Raw genomic sequence first — 16,113 nt, 5'->3', positions numbered from 1 at the left:
CACACTATTTTAAAGGTCAGAATTTAAAACATGATTTTCATAAGTCTCTGTGTCACTATCTAAGAAAACATCAAAAATTGTTTATTATTTTATAAGTTTATGATCTTATCCTGTCTTTGTTACTTGGGCAAACATTCCAGTGACTCCCCTGTGGCTAATGCTCAAGGAAAGGTCAAAGGTACTGGCCCAAAACTTGACGGGTGATTAGGAGGGACCGTCTGCACCTCAGCATCCAGGGTGTCCCCAGCAGGAGTGTGAGCCTGACAGGGGGACACAGACACAGCCCACGCCTGCAGCTCCGGGCACCCCACAGAGCTGTGCCCTGTTGAAGCCCCATTGTTCCCCACCACAGCAAAAGGATGTGCAGAGGAGCACGAGCCTGGAGCACCGTCCATATGGCACTCCTGTCAGGAAGGACGCCAGAGCCACCTGTGGCGAAGGAGCCAGCACCAGAGACACCTGTGTAGAGGCCAAAGACACGTCAGATTATTGAAACAGAGAGCTCTGCAGCCATCTTAAATTGAACTGGACATGTGGGATCAGTGCCAAAACGTTTGTGAGGCTGCTTGTCTCTGTGCCTGCATGCTGTGCAGACCCTGAGGAGAACAAGCAATGCTCCTGCTCTGCATGTCAGAATTCCACCAGTGGGGAGTCTGGGAGAGACATTTCCACTCCTCTGCACAAAGAGAGCTCAGGGCTGAATCTGTTGGCATCTCCAGCACCCAGGCTCTGGTTTACACATTACCCCCTGCCCTTATCTACGCAATATTTTTAACTCATTTAACCCTGATACTTGGAACCCTGAGCACTTCCTTCAGGCATCAGCACCTGTGGTTATTTTCTCTTCCATAAACTGCTGTCAACAGCCTCTTTAAATGGATTATTATCAGCTAAATATTGTGTCTGAATGAAGGCTGACATATATACCCTAGTGGGTGCAGTCAAAAAGGAGACAGGTAAACAAGTTTACCACCAGATGAGTCTCAAAAAAAACCCAACAAAACAGCAAGATGTATTAATGATGTGTATTAATGATATTAATTACACATGTTGAAAATAATTTGGATTTTATTATGCAGACATTTTATTCCCAAACAAAGAAATCATTTTAGATGGGTTTTTTAATTCATACTACACATGTATTAAAATAACTATTATTGCAATTTATCATCAGAGAGGGCCTCAAAATATTGTGATGAAACTGGAAATTGGTTCCGCCATCCTGAGAGCAACCGAACTTGGTCCAACTACACCCTGTGCAACTCTTTCACCTCTGAAAAATTGAAGGTATGCTGAACTTAAAGAGGCAGTGGTTGTTTGGCAATATTTTGGGCTGGGCTAGCAATATACATGTGAGAGAGACTAGAATAGCCCTATCTTAGCTTTATTTATTGCATAAGACTTAAATAACATTGTTGTTGTGATTTCAGCTTATCCAAATTCTTTAATGAGTTCTCAAACCTCAATATTGGTTTGCTATGGGGTGGATAATTTAGTGGTAATTCATATGACAAGTTCTACAGTATTTTTTCAGATGCATTTTTAATTCCTGTGATTTTCCCTGCTTGACCAACAGTTATAAAATAATCTTTTAGAGTCTCAATTTTGCTTTCTGTAACAACAATATCCCAAGATGTTGATGTCTTCTATGCAGGGCTAGTAATATTAATGTAAGTCAAAATTATTTTTCTTAAGCAAAGAATATTACCCTGTACTCACACTCTTTGAAAAAAATATTTATGAAGGTACCATTAATCCAGAAAATCTTACAAGCATGAACACATTTAACTTTGACTTTTACTGAAGTAATTGAGAGTATTTACAATAATGAATAAAGTGTTTAATTATTAATGAATCAATATTTCCAAAATCAAGGTGCTAAACTGAAAGAGAAGAACTAAATATAAAAGCACCAAAAGAAATAAGGAGAGAGAAATCTGAGAAAAACTTTTAAAAAATTAAGTTAGGGAAGTTCATAAAAATAAATTTATTTCTCAAATGCAAGTGGAGGTCCAGGAAAATCTGATTACAGATTTGTGACAGAATAATTTGTGACTATTTGGAACAGTGGAAGGAAAATATTCAAGAAGTGATTTGATTTGGGGTTTGTGTTGGAGGACCTCTTCTTATACAGCCAAAAAGAAGTATGCAGGTAACTCAGCCCAAAAGGCCTTGGAAAAGTCTGTTGGGCTAGGCAGGAGGTGAATTCTAAGAGTTTTTGCAGCATGACAAACCATCATGGTAAAATGAGGCTCATCTATGTGACAAGGCCAGAATAACAGTAACAATATGAGCTTACAGAGGCATTACATTGAAGCACCATAAATATATAATTTTTCCAGATGTTGGCACATGTAAGGAGGCAAAAAATGTGGTTCTGTTACCTATTATCAATGCCTTCCAGAAGAAGAATTTTGAACATCATTCATGCAGAGAACAGATAGAATAAAAAGGAAAATTGTATGCACATCATGATTTTTCCGAAATGAAAAGTTGTGGAAAATGAAGAAAGAATCTATTCTTACAGAAATGCCAAGTTAGATTATGACCTTTAAACCAAGTCTTCAGTAAACAGAAATGTGCTTCATTTGTAGACTATTTCCACTTACCTACACATAATATACTCACTGTACAGAGTCAAAGGTATTACTCTTAGAGAATTCTCTTCCTTCAAGTGAAGAAATCTAGAGGAACAAGGAAGAACATTTAAGTTTTCTAAATCCAGGTTAAAAAATCTGAACAAACAAAAATTGTAATGGATCAGCATGTTATATAAGCCTTATGTGTCAAGGAATGGAAAAATTATTAAAAGTGTTCATTATCTGTTTGAAGTTAACTGAAAATATCAACATGTTATACTTTTGAGACAGATCATTGAAAAAAAATTATAGCCAGTTCTTAAAAATGTAATGATATATGTATTCTTTGTTAGCTGACATTTCAGTCCATTTTGATCTGCCGTCGTTGTTATATTTTAAGGCTTTTTTAAGCATTTGGCACTGTAAATTTGCAGGATGCAATAAAAAAGCAGTTGCTGAGTCCCAGATATACAGTTACTTTAGCACCTGAAAACAGAAATTTCAATAGATTGAATAACCAAGTATCCTCCAGGGTGTACATAAACTTACATGTAACTATCTGGAGATCTTTCCTACTTTTTTCAGGCCATAGGTTGTATAAAATATAGGTAGAAAAAATATATTTTTGAACAGGTCACCTGTAAATTAAGTTCAGGCTTTAAGAATATATCCATTTAATGTCATTAAAAAACACAGCAATCATGTAGTATGAAGTGGAACAAATGTCACATGTACCCAGGTAAGCTTCCCCCACTACTCTGCATTGGAGAAAGTTGTCTCATCTTCTCCACACTCATGCCTGTCCTCTCTGGGATTGCTGGTGCTCTCAGAACAGGTTATCAAGCATTTGTGCTCACTAACAATGCAGTGGTTAGTCTTTGTGAAGGAGAACTAGGAGACCTAGTATTTTTAGTAAATATGAACAGTTTTCCACAACTTGGTGAATTCTCTTTACACTCAGATCATGTCTCTTCTGTGTGGTCAAATCAGTGTAAATGTGACTCTGGTTTAAATTTGAATCAGGCCACCACCACCTAGATAAATGAATGCAGAAACTTATTTGAAAGTTGCAAAATGTCTCGAGACCAAATTACATAAGGTATGCACCTTTACTAAGAGGAATGGTTTTGCTTTCTAAATTGTTTTCATATTTGTTCTCAAGGGAAAGTTTAAAATTACTTGGAAACACCAAAAAGATGTGAGTGTCAAAACTTCAGGCTACAAAAAGCAATTCATCTAATCACTGAGAAGAGGAAAATTGCTCATGCATAGCAAAAGAAAAATTAATGAAATAGAGCTGAAAAGAGAATAAACCCAGCAGAGGAACTAAGACTTACAGTCTTTTTTCCCAGATGGGCTGCTGCCATGTCCTTGCTTTCAGAAAGGAGCAGTGGTGAAGCCTGTCATGGCGTTTTGCCTTCTTCACTCACTCCTCTGACAGATGGCTGATGCTTAAGAGCTTGGCTGAGACCAAAGTGTGACATTTAAATACCTCAACATTTGGATGCCCAGGTGCTGTCCTGCAATTTTATTTTACAATTGGCATAAAAAATATGGATCAGCCTCTCTTAGAAGTCCCTTAGTGAAAGCCCAGTTATCTGTCCATGGGTACTGGAGTCACAGCACTGTCAGAGCACTGAGTTGCCCATACCAAGATTTCACACTAATGTGAACCAGAATTTGTCTCAGAATATGCTGTTGTTGTGTGGTGTGCATTGAGGATAATGGTCACCTCAGCTGCTGCTTTCATGACTCTGAAGGCCTTGGTCATAAGCTCCCTATGACTTTTCCTCTCCAAAAAGGAGAATCCCAGCCTTTGTACCCACAGAAACTCAACCCCAGATATTTTAGTTGCCTTTTTACACCTTTCCTTGCTCTTCTGTGTTCGTGGGGTATGAGGACTAGAAGCACACACGAGTTTAAGGTTAGTGCTGTAAGTTTCAAACATATGTTCTTGTTCTACCCTCAGTATCTTTTTGTGTTGTAATCATTATTTTGCTGGCTTTTTGGCTATCATTACACAGTAATGTAATGATTCAGAGAATTGGCCTGGATGACTCCAAGATCTCCTTCCTGATTTTGGTTTCCAGTCCTAAGTTAAGCATTGCGTAGACAGGATTTAGACCACTTGCCCTAGGTCTATTAGCTGTATTAAAGCTGTATTAAAGCTCATAAGACATGTTCTTGTCCCCTCAGTTAAATGAGGCCCTTTGTGGGTACATCACTATTATCTGGAATTATCACCTGGAAATTTAGAAGTTTTTTTTGAACCAGCTCATTGACGAATACATTAAACAAAAACTCAGCCCTAATATGAGTCCTGAGGGTAGTTAAATACTGACTCATCTCCTAAAGTGACCATTAAGGTTTTGATTGTTGTTGTTTAAGCTGTTTTGACCCCATAAAAGTTTTCTACCAGTCCAGCAGCAATGTCTTTTATTGAATTTTTTTTTTTTTTTGCATATGTGTGAAAACTTGTCACAGGCACATTAAAAATCTAAATGTATTACGTCTGCTGCACTATCCTAGAGCTTGGGAAAGTTAGTGACACAGTGTGAGCAGGGATCTCACCAGTTACTTCAATATATCAGGAATAGATCTGCATATGTAAGAAAAATTTATCTTTAGAGCATGAGTCATGCTATTTAATAGATTGCTGATATTAAATATATATAGAAAAAGAATGTTTGAAAGAAAAATAAATACAAAATGGGAGGTTGATTTTGTAGATTCTTCCTTAATGAGAAAACAAATGAAGTGCCTGCAAATTGTTCATGCTTGCCTTTTCTTTTTGTTAAATTGCAGATGGCGTTCATACTTTACTATATGGCAATCGTTGGTCACGCTTTGTCTATAACATCCCTGTTGATTTCCTTGGCAATTTTCTTCTATTTCAAGTAAGTGCTTCTTACAGACACTCTCTCTTCTTTCCCTGAGGCATCTCAACCAAAGGAAATCTTGGAAGTTGTCATGGCAGTGAGAAGCAGCTCTTCTGAGTGTCTTTTTATACAATCCTGATAAAGAAGTCTGAGCTCAGGCTCCTCTCACCAATGGGACCTCTCCCAGTTGAGTGTAGACCATGTTGTTGTGTTTTTCAGGACTGGTGTGAAAAGTGCAGCCCATGGGGAAATGGTGCAACTGGGGATACAGTAAGGCCTCTCATTTACCTATTGCCTTATGCTCCTCAGGAACATGTCCAGAGCTTGCCAAGTGCTGAGACTGGGGCATGGGGCAGTGAGTGGGAGCTCCAAGCTCCTGAAGAGCAGGAATGCCTGCATCTGAGGCTGAGGGACTGAGCTATTGAGCTGAGTAGATGCTTACAGGATACAGCCCTAAGAGTGAATCTGGCATTAGAGTGCAGACTGTTATCCTCATTGAAAGAAAAAGAGGATGCTGCTGTTTCAGAATTTTAAAGGAGACTGATATTCACCTAAAGCACTACAGCTACTGTATGGGAGCTTAACTAGAGCATTTCAACCTTGTTCTTTTGTGAACCTGTGCACTGTCAATTAGATGCCTCTGCCTCAACTGCCAAACAGGAAGAGTAGTAAAAGATCAAGTCCACAACATCACCACCACCAAGAATAAGACTAGGAAACACAGGAAAATTAAATGGTTGGACTTTTCATAGATTATAAGATTCTGTAAGATTGCAAACACCAATAGGTGGATCCAAATACAGGCTGTGAATTCTGGTAATTTCCAAAGACGCAATTTGATGAGTGTCTATGAGAAAGCATCTTAATCAGCTACAGAGATAGCTAGAAACTCTGCTAAATGAACTGATGAATTCCCTTCCCATCAAAGCTGATAAATAGCACAAAACCATAGCCACAGTAATGCTTTGAGAAAACTGGAAAGAGCACAGTTTTATCTTATTTGGAATCCCATATCCTGGTTTGAGTTCTTTGAGACAGTAAAGACAGGATCTGGTCGAATTAGGTATGCTAAATGGACCAGCAAGGTGACTCCTTGCAGCAAGCAAGGCAGGGTCAGCCTGTCTGACTCACTCTGAGCTCTGAGTCATGAGCAACGCATAATCTTGACTGGTCCCAGGCTGCACTGAAAGACTGGTCTTTGTAGCAGCCTTCCAGACACTAAAACACCTCCTCCTCTCTTCCCTCCTCCGCTTCTCCTTCCCCTCCATGACTAAGCCATGACACAAAGGTTACAGGGAGAAGAGAGAAAGGAATTAAACCAAAGTTCTTCATAATGGGAAGTCAAAGAGAAAACCAAACTACAGCCATAGGAAAGTGAGAATGAAGGTATGTGCGAGCAGAGCTCATGTAACCTTCAGCTGTTTTCTATCATCTGGCTATGACAGCAATAGATTATTTGACCTTCAACTGAAGGGAAGCTGTCAATCAGACAGACAGTCCATCACATAGCAAGAGATGATTTCAGGACTGCATAATAGCCTTTGACTTTAGAGGCAGTTTGCACAGATTGCAGTTTCCCACATATAAGTTTTCTCTGGCAGATATTTATTTTCAGTTCACTTTTGGGTATCAAGATTCATAATAATCTGGTATCACAGATGTTGAAGTACTTTCAGAAGGGAATAGTGAATCAGCAGTGATGAGCATCACTAAGCAATGCTAACTCATAATAGGAGAAAGTATAAATAGAGTGTCTAACAGCTTCACATATTGTCACCTTATTGTACGATTACTATAATTGCAGAGTGAGACCCCAGTATCTTATTTAATAAAACACAAAATAAAGAGGTACTCCTACCTCCAAATCACTTCCAATTGAATTCTTAAAACAAAGACATTTGTATAAAGACAGATGGGGAGTAAAACAAATTTATATTTGCCAGAATAAGAGATGGTGTGTTATGAATGCACCTGCAGTCTAATTGCTGCCAAGGCTTTTAAAAGGAGTTGAAGGGTAATGGATGGAAGAACATTTTGTGAAATTTTTGAGGAGTTTTCCTCAGGGGCAAGGGAGGACATGATACAAATAATTTGATACAAATGGTACAAATGGTACATGGTACAAATGAAAATAATTTGATACCTAAACATTTGGGGAGGAGAGGAAAATAAGTTTCTAGGCATGAAAATCAATATTTTCAATATTTATACATGAGAAAAATGACAGATTCACAAAGCAGTTCTATGAGGAAAACATTCTAATTGTAATAGGGAAGTAGAGATAGCATGACTAAAGTAAGGGTGACTGTGAGTAGGTAAGAGAATCTGTCTGAAAAAGGAAATGTAGAAGACAGAATCAATGTGATTTTGTCACAGGGGAGACAAGAAAACATAGGAGACTGACACTCTAAAGAGACAATGGATAGAGGCTGGGAGACACAAAAAGCTCACGAGTTTTAGACACAGATAACCGGCTTAGTTATGCCTTCTTGCATACTGATTTATCAGAATCACACAGAATCACAGAATAAGTTGGGTTGGAAGGGACCCTCAAGGATCATCCATTCTAACTCCTGGCCCTGCATAGCACCATCCCCAAGAGTCACACCATGTGCCCAAAAGTGAAGCACAGTAGGGACAATACAGAAAGATGGTGGGGAGAATGCAAAGGAGCCTCCAAAAACATCACAAAGGAATGATTAATAACAGAAAAAGGGCCAGGAAGAGAGCTAAAACAGGTCAGAGAAGGAGAAGATTGCAAAGGATTATCAAAACCAGCAGAAAGGATGAATCAAGGGTTTGGTTCCACTTTCTCCTCTTGGTGTGGACCAAGTCAGGCAAGTGTTGATGCCATTGTGATGACAAACACTGAAGGTCAAATTAGAAAGTGAGGGTATGGAAATAAACACTAATGCTGCAGGTGGATCTTTAACATGAGAGCTGTAATCAAGGAAAAAGGGGAATGCTGGGGAAAAAGGAGGAGAAAATAAAACTAAGAGAGGAAGGCAGGCAGGGAAAGAAGTCTGGGCAGCACACAAAGACAACAAGTACTGAAGGACAGTCCAATTGAATAAATGAATAAAACTGCCAAAAGTCAAGTAGAGCAGTGAGGAAGGACAGGAATGGGAGTTAAGACACAGCTACCTGGCTGAGATTATCACAAAAGACTCCCTGTACCAGAAACCACATAGAAAGGCACCTCAAGAGACAAGGGTCTGCATTTCTGTGGCCGGGAGCTGATGAGATTGTTCCCAGTAATAAGGAATTTTTTTATTTCTTGGGAACAGAACTGATGTCACACCATTCCTGTTCCCAGGGCTGTGAAAGAAAGACAGTGATAAGCATGTTATAGTGTCCCCAAAAAAGTGGGGTTAAGTGGCATAGTCAAAGTATTGTGATGGAGTAGGGGGAGAAAGGAAGACTCAGGACTGAATAAATATAACCCGAGCTTAGAAGCAGAAAAGGAATATCAAGACTAGATTTGTGAGATTTGTGATGGGGACAGATACAGGTGGAGTAAGCACAAGAACATAGTGTAGCAAAAATAGCTCCAAAGAATGGTCTGTTTTTTCCAATATTGTGTCCTACAGTGAATCAAACTGAAAGTTCATGAATCCAGCCCTGTATCTGGTGCTCAGTGTTTGCCAATAGCTGATGCTAAAGGAGGGCTATAAAATCAGGGCCAAGTGTATAGACATACTCTCATTCCTAACCACCAGAATCTGCGTCTCATAGACATCCTGAACCAAAGATGATGACTTGATAAATAAGGAGGTCTAAAGAAGTGATAAGCATTGCTGGATGCTGATAACCATAACCAGAAAGATGAGCTCAAGCTAAAGGTAGAACTGCATGCAATGACTTGGAAAGTAGGTGTAAAGAAAACAAAGAACAAATGGCAGGTGACCAAGGGGCTAAAGAAGGGGAAAAAATCAAGCAAGCAAGGAAAATAAGTAGAAAAGAGTTCAACTGGCTAGATTAGCTCTCTCTTTTTGAAGAGAGTGCACTCTGCATTGGTCTTCACATGCAGAGGAAAAGAAAGCCACAGCCTGTGCTCCATTCCAGACTGCAAAAGACTCCTAGTGCTGAGCTTACCCCAGCAGGGCAGCAGTATTTCTTAGCTGTTATTTACCCAGCAGTTTTGCCACCTTGCTCTCATTGATCACTGGACAGCACAGCATTATCTAACAGCTCCATGACTGCCTTTCTGCCATCACCCTCTGTCAGCCTGGCTCTATACTCTGGGGCATGGAGAGCTGCAGGGGCCTTTCCTCTGCCTCAGGGATGGAGGAGGAGGTGACATGAGGATTTGCATATGAATTAGAAATGGGAGATTGTTCAGGTCTGAATCTGCAGTCATGATTTGGTTTCATGAGAATTCTGAAAACTTCTCTTGTGAACTGTGCTACCCACAATAGCATCAATCCTACCTGCCCCAAAACCAGTGATTTAAAGAGATTTCTTCTCCTTCTGAGCAGGAAAACAACCTCCTCTGGTTTGGGATCTCAGCTGGAGTTAGAAATATGCAGAATACCAACCCAAATCCCCCTGTAATTTAAGGAGATTCCTGCCCAAATTCCCATCCTGTCTCACTACTAATTCCTGAAGTAGAAAATAATTTTTATCTGAGTATTTGAGAAATTGAGTCTCCAGGGAACAGTTACTTATAAAGCAGTATTCCTGATATTCATTCCTTGCATCATGCGCATCCAAAAATTCTCAGGGTTCTGCTTTACCACTTAATATCTCAATTACCATGAATTAAGGAAAGGCATCAAGAGCTAAGAATGTAGCTGGATTGGTCTTTAGAATATGGTCTAAAAAGCATGTGGTGCTAAACAGGTGTAAAAACAAACCCAAAAATTTTTCAGAGGTCATGGCCGCAATGCAAGGCATGTATTTTCCAATTATGCCTTGCCAAAGGACATTCTTGAGAGACTGTTGCCAGAAAGAGCTTGTTAAAGTGACATCAGAGGAAAAATACTAATTTATGACATGTGTTACATATTTTTCAGGAGCCTCAGCTGTCAAAGGATAACACTGCATAAGAATTTGTTCTTTTCCTATGTGCTGAACTCCATGTTTACAATTGCCCACCTCATTGCTGTCGTCCCTAACCCAGGCCTTGTAAAAAGGGACCCTGTAAGTACTGCATGACTCCTCTCCATCCTAACACCAAGTAAAATCACTATGGCCCTGCCAAAACCTAGAATTCCCATTCCTCAGTTAATGATAGCCATCTGGGAAAACACACACAGAGGGTGCAGATTCTGAGAATTTCACTCAAAATTTCTCAGATCCTTCACCAAGCAATAAAAATCTCTGAACCTTGTATAAGCCCCAGACTTGCTCCAGCCAGCCCATCCATACAAGTATGTGCCAGACCTCCAATGCTCCCAGCAATAACTACCTGATGATTCCCATCAAAGCCCCTGAGGTGATAGATGCCTTTGGTGACTGCCTGTCCTTCTTCCCAAAGCACACACTGGGGAGGGACAGGATGGAAAGAGAGATGGCTTATTCCAATACAACACACAGAAAGGTCTATTTGCTGCATTTTTTAACTTGGGAGGCAGTAAATCAAAGCATTAGTTACCTACCCTCACTGCTCTTAGGTAGTGATACAAATTGTGCCAGCCCCTCAGCTGATAAATATATAGCAGATCTCAGTCATCCAGCTCTGATCTTGCTCCCTAACCCAGCCATTACATTGAGCTCAGTCCTTACAGCAGCCCCAGCCAATGTGAAAATAATGAAAATGTGGTAAGTTTCATTTTAACACTAATCAGCTTGTAGTCTAATAAGATCAGTCAATTATAATTCAACCATTTATCTGCCTCTAATTTCATGAAAGGAATTAAGTATTAGCACCTGATATTATCTTATCACATGTGTGTCTCTCAAATGTGTGCTGATTAAGTAAGTTAACTAAACAGAAAATATATAGCCTAAAGAAAACATCACCAGTTTCAGAACATCACCATCATCAGAAACCATCTGGAGATTAAAAAATAGAAGAGCAGAAGAATAATTTAAAAATCACACATTTTGTTTCTCCTCATTGCATAGCAACATGCGTAGATAGCCTGTGCAAGAGGTGCAATGAAAATACACTTGATTTTTGAAGATAAAAAGCTGGCAGATGATATCAGGCACCTAAATTGAAGTAAAATCATTACCTCAGGGTTAAGAATGATACTTTCTGACAGCACAGATAAATTCTCTGGAACTGTTTAAACTGTTGAGGGCATGGGAAGGAGTCTCGTGTTTTAAGATTTCATTAAAAAACAATTGTTTAACAAAACTATTTGACTAACAAAGGCACTGTCTAGTGTTTTTTGGCCTGATCTTTACTGGAAGTGAAATCTCAACACCAGTGAAGTCAATGAAAAAGTTCTCAGAAGCTCCCATAGAGCCACGTAGCCACAGAACAGGTTCCAGCCCACTGAGCATCACATGATGATGTCCCCAGCCTCCATCACTATGGCACAAACAGCATAAAAGTGACACCAGTGGTTGTCTTTGGAGGCCACAGAGCCCCAAAGCGGTGCAGAAGCTCGTGTACCTCACTCAGCTCTCAGGTCCCTGCTCAGAATATGAAGAGGAGCCTAAATGCTCAATATAGTCATGGAAATGACCCAAACAGTGACCCAAACAGTCCTGTTAACAGAACTGGCTGCAGTTATTGACTGAGTAGATGTTTTGATGAACAAAGCCATTGCTTTGCAGTTTCTTCTTCCAAACCAAATTTGCATGTCTTTGACCCGGGAGTGAAAGGCTGTCTACAGACAAGGTACAAAACTTGGGACCAGAAGATCTGGGGTCTCTCATTTTTGTCCCACCATCAAGCACAGGATGAGGGTACAGTCACTGCTTGATCTTGCCTCAAATTCTAGATTTTCCTCCCAAAAAACAAAAAAAAGAAGAAAAAGGAGGTGAGGTGACCTGCTAATACGTTCAAAGTCTCCCAGCCTTACTAGAAAATGTATTCTGTTACCTTAGTAACATAATAAAATTTTAGGTTTGTGATTGGGAAAAGAAAACTAACAGACAGGAGCATGTTTTTAACATATGATGAAATTACAGAAAATCTCTATACAGAGTATATAAAAACTTAGAGAATTTATGTTTAAAATGCTAAAAAAATTTACCAAAAATTCCCATAATATTTTTATGCTGATGCTTATTATCAGAGCAAATGAAAGTTCTAGAGCTTGGGTTTTTTCTACTCCTACTGCACCCTTTGCTTTAATAAGTCCATTTGAAGATTACTGCTTCTGACTTCCTCTAGTTTGCTGCACTTATCCACTTTCTACATGCACATCTTTGGAGCTTCACAGGTTCCTGAATGTATGGCTCTCACCCTTTGTATATACAGAAATACTGAAATGTGTAGATTGAATTTCAAGCAGTCGTGGATATCACTCAGATAACAGCCATATACTGAGATGAAGTTGCTGGTATTTATTCTGCAAAATAATAAATGTGTTTCCACCCCAATAGTTCCTGCTTTTTTTTCCTACCTAAAGTTTCACAATAGTTTTTAAACGTGAAATGCCATGGGAAAATACTTTCAGTGATTCATAATTTATGAGGATATCAACAAATCCATATAATTTTGAAAGAAGAAAGGACAATCTCTTAAATAACAAGGAGAAAAGTCAGGAGGAGCAAGAGATGAAATTCTTTCCTAACTCCAAGACAGGCCCATTCTCCCTGTGACCCAGGGAGAAATGACATGAGACAATCCAAAGCATCATTTACTTGAGGACAGTCTGTACCACATCCTCCTCACATTGCTGCTAAGAGTTAAATCCTTTGATGATTATTCTGCTCATGTAAAATGGTAAGTCAAGCCACTTTTATGATAATCTTAACTTGATTATTTACTTCATGTTTTCTGGTTATATAATTTTTTCTCTCTCTGTTTCTCTTTCTGTTGGATTAATCTGGATCTGAAACCATGAAAAAAAAGGATCTGAGTCCAGGTGGCCATGAAAGAAATGAAGAAGCAATGGACAAGGTTCAAAGACATTTAAACAAAAATAAATAGGACACGTGTATGAACACTTATTTACATATACTGAAAATTTTGACTGTTTTATCTGAGCTAGGAACTGCATTAATTATGCTATTAGTGGAACCGCATTCATAGGAAGAGATATCATCTATCAACTTCCTAAATGAGACTGACCCACAGCAGAAGGGTGATCTGTGGACAGCACATTATATTCTCCAATAAAACCTTTTAAATAGAAATAAAAGTGTTGCTGCCAAATCTCTCAATACAGTCTTACACATTAGATCTGTAATTTTCATTTTCTGTATTCCACAAGAGTAGTCATTTTAATACTCATACTGATGGAAGTAAAAGGAATCGACAGCTAATGCCTGAAGGGGCAGCTCTGCCAATGAGAAACTGAGCAATTCATCAGCTCCATATAAATATGGGCATCATATTAATATGCTTTTAGGTGGGGCTAAGTTTGGTCACAAATTAGTACTTTGTCTCAGTAATTAGAACTTCTTCCACAAAGGATTTCAGAGATCTTACTGTATTTTTTTCTATTTCACACTCTAGTAGAAATACCTGTTCTCTTCTTTCTGCAGGTTCTTCTGTAACCTCTTCCCCTTTTATGTGGTGGTTTCACCCTTGCTTCTGCCATTGTATGCTGGGAAAGTTTGTATTTCAATTGCAGCTGTATAGAGGCCATGGCAAGGGCCAGTGCTCCACTAGTAGTTCCTAGCAGCCCTGTGTGGAGTCTCATGTTTTGCCATGCCATGGCAGAGAGTAAGGACACAGCATCCATTCAGGCACACTCCAATCCCACTGTCAAGTCCCATCTCATTGCCACACAGCTTCTTTAGGCCTTAATGTATAAACAATCTGTACACCCTCTCATGTGGGTTCAGTAGCAGACCTGGTATGCAAGAACCCAAAGCATTCAATTCTGTTTAATTACACACAGCATGATTTCATTTCCTTCTGGCAGCATCTGTAACTAACTCAGCCCTTGAACATGAGGGGTGAGAGGATGGGGGCTGTTTTTCCCTCCATGTGTAGATGTAGATACATTTTAAAGGTCTTGAGCTAGTTTACCACCCTAGCTGATGGTGCAACATGCACTCAGTGTCTCTGGCAGGAGCACATAGTCCCCTTCCCTTTGCAAGCATTTCACTAAGCTTGCTGACACTGTGGGCATGAGCTGGGATGACAAGGGGCACTTGGTTATCTATACTGCCCAAAACCCATCCCCTGGAGCAAGCAGGCCTTCTAAGCACTAAGATCTTCTAAGCATCTTACTGCTTTCAGCATTATTAGTTAGACCAAGAGAGCACAAAGGCTAGTGCCCACTAACATTAAAATTTTAAAGCAAGGCCATAGTAGTAGCAATACTAAAATTTCTAGCTTTCTTGTGGACTCTAGAACACTATAAATAATCTCTCCATTAACAAATTAAAGTGAAAACCACAACTTCCCAATTGTGCTAGGTTTTCCTTCCTACCACAATTACAGCAAAACTGAAGAAACAAAACACTGAGCTGTGTGGACAGATGACAAGTATAAAAGAATAGTTACTGTGATTTATAGGGTTCCAAAATTGGTATTCACCTGCTCCCAAAGGAATAGAGAGGCAATGTAAGATAAGAAAGCAAAGAAGATTTGCAGAATTTTGGGAAAAATGTCAATTTGGGTATTTTTTACCAGACAAATGTTATCTTCTCATCTCTTCTTGCTTTTATTTCCTGCTGAACTAGCCTGGCAGAGAATGGGGGATTTAAAACATTTTTTTATCAAATGTGATGCTCATAAATTATACCAGTGCTGCTCCATGTGACTTATTTTCCTTAGTTGTTCCAGCAGTCCCCCTCATGGAGCAGACCTCCCTGGAAACAGCAAAGGTGGAGATCCACAAGGGAAAGGGGCACTTCAATCTTCTGAGTAGTTTCATGTATTGTATTTGGGGTAGGGCTTCAGGAGGTGCCATTCTTGTTAAATAATTTGATTCTTTTTTTCATGTGACTATTTCCACAGCTTTTCTGTCACTGTCAAAGCCTCTCTAAAGTCTTTTATCTTAGTACATCTATTCTTCCATCCTGCTTCCATTAGATTACTTATCCTCAGCATCCATTTTAGCCACCAAGAGGTGACACAGAGCCTGGGCATTTGTGAAATCAATAGAATGAGAGTAAGAACAGGAAGATTTGGCACTAATGTTGCAAGTTAGAGAGAAGTTATCCCCACTAAGAAGAATTTCTGAATTGAACAAAGCACCACATCACATTGCTGAGGTTCACAGATGTGGTGGCTGAGTCCACGAGATGCAAGCAAGCACAGTTCCAATGTTCATGTGTCTGCAGAGGGGTGACCACAGAAATCACAGGGAAAGGAAATTCCTACTCTATCTATCTGTGCCCTCATCAACAAAGAAAAGGAGAAATGATAGCTTTCATGTAGCCCAATCCAAAGATTTTCATGTCAAAATAACTCAGACTCTATCAGATCCTGTGTATGGCCTCTTATTTAGGAACCTGAGTACCATTTCCTCCAGAAATGTGTTTCCAGAAAGAACCTTGTAATGCAAAATGCCCAGAAGCTGAAGGCATTAAATCCCAGAGCTCATTCCCAGGTTTTCTTCCGCATCTTTTCTGCT

General features: G+C 39.5%; 1 protein-coding gene across 3 annotated transcripts in view; it reads left to right on the top strand.

Moving 5' to 3' along the window:
- Nucleotides 1–16,113, top strand: part of CALCR (calcitonin receptor) — a 161,974-nt gene that overhangs the window by 111,847 nt on the left and 34,014 nt on the right. For all 3 annotated transcript variants that reach the window (XM_071429008.1, XM_071429009.1, XM_071429010.1), the window contains exons 5-7: nt 1,175–1,287; nt 5,385–5,476; nt 10,474–10,600. In XM_071429008.1, coding sequence (XP_071285109.1) covers nt 1,175–1,287; nt 5,385–5,476; nt 10,474–10,600 — 332 coding nt within the window. The remainder of the gene's footprint in view (nt 1–1,174; nt 1,288–5,384; nt 5,477–10,473; nt 10,601–16,113) is intronic.

This window comes from Agelaius tricolor, unplaced genomic scaffold (assembly GCF_023055355.1).
Source record: "Agelaius tricolor isolate 1412-34295 unplaced genomic scaffold, bAgeTri1.0.p SCAF_6, whole genome shotgun sequence".
In the NCBI taxonomy this organism is placed as follows: Eukaryota; Metazoa; Chordata; class Aves; order Passeriformes; family Icteridae; genus Agelaius; species Agelaius tricolor.
Note: the sequence above shows the minus strand (reverse complement) of the source record. Positions and strands in the feature narration are given on the sequence as shown.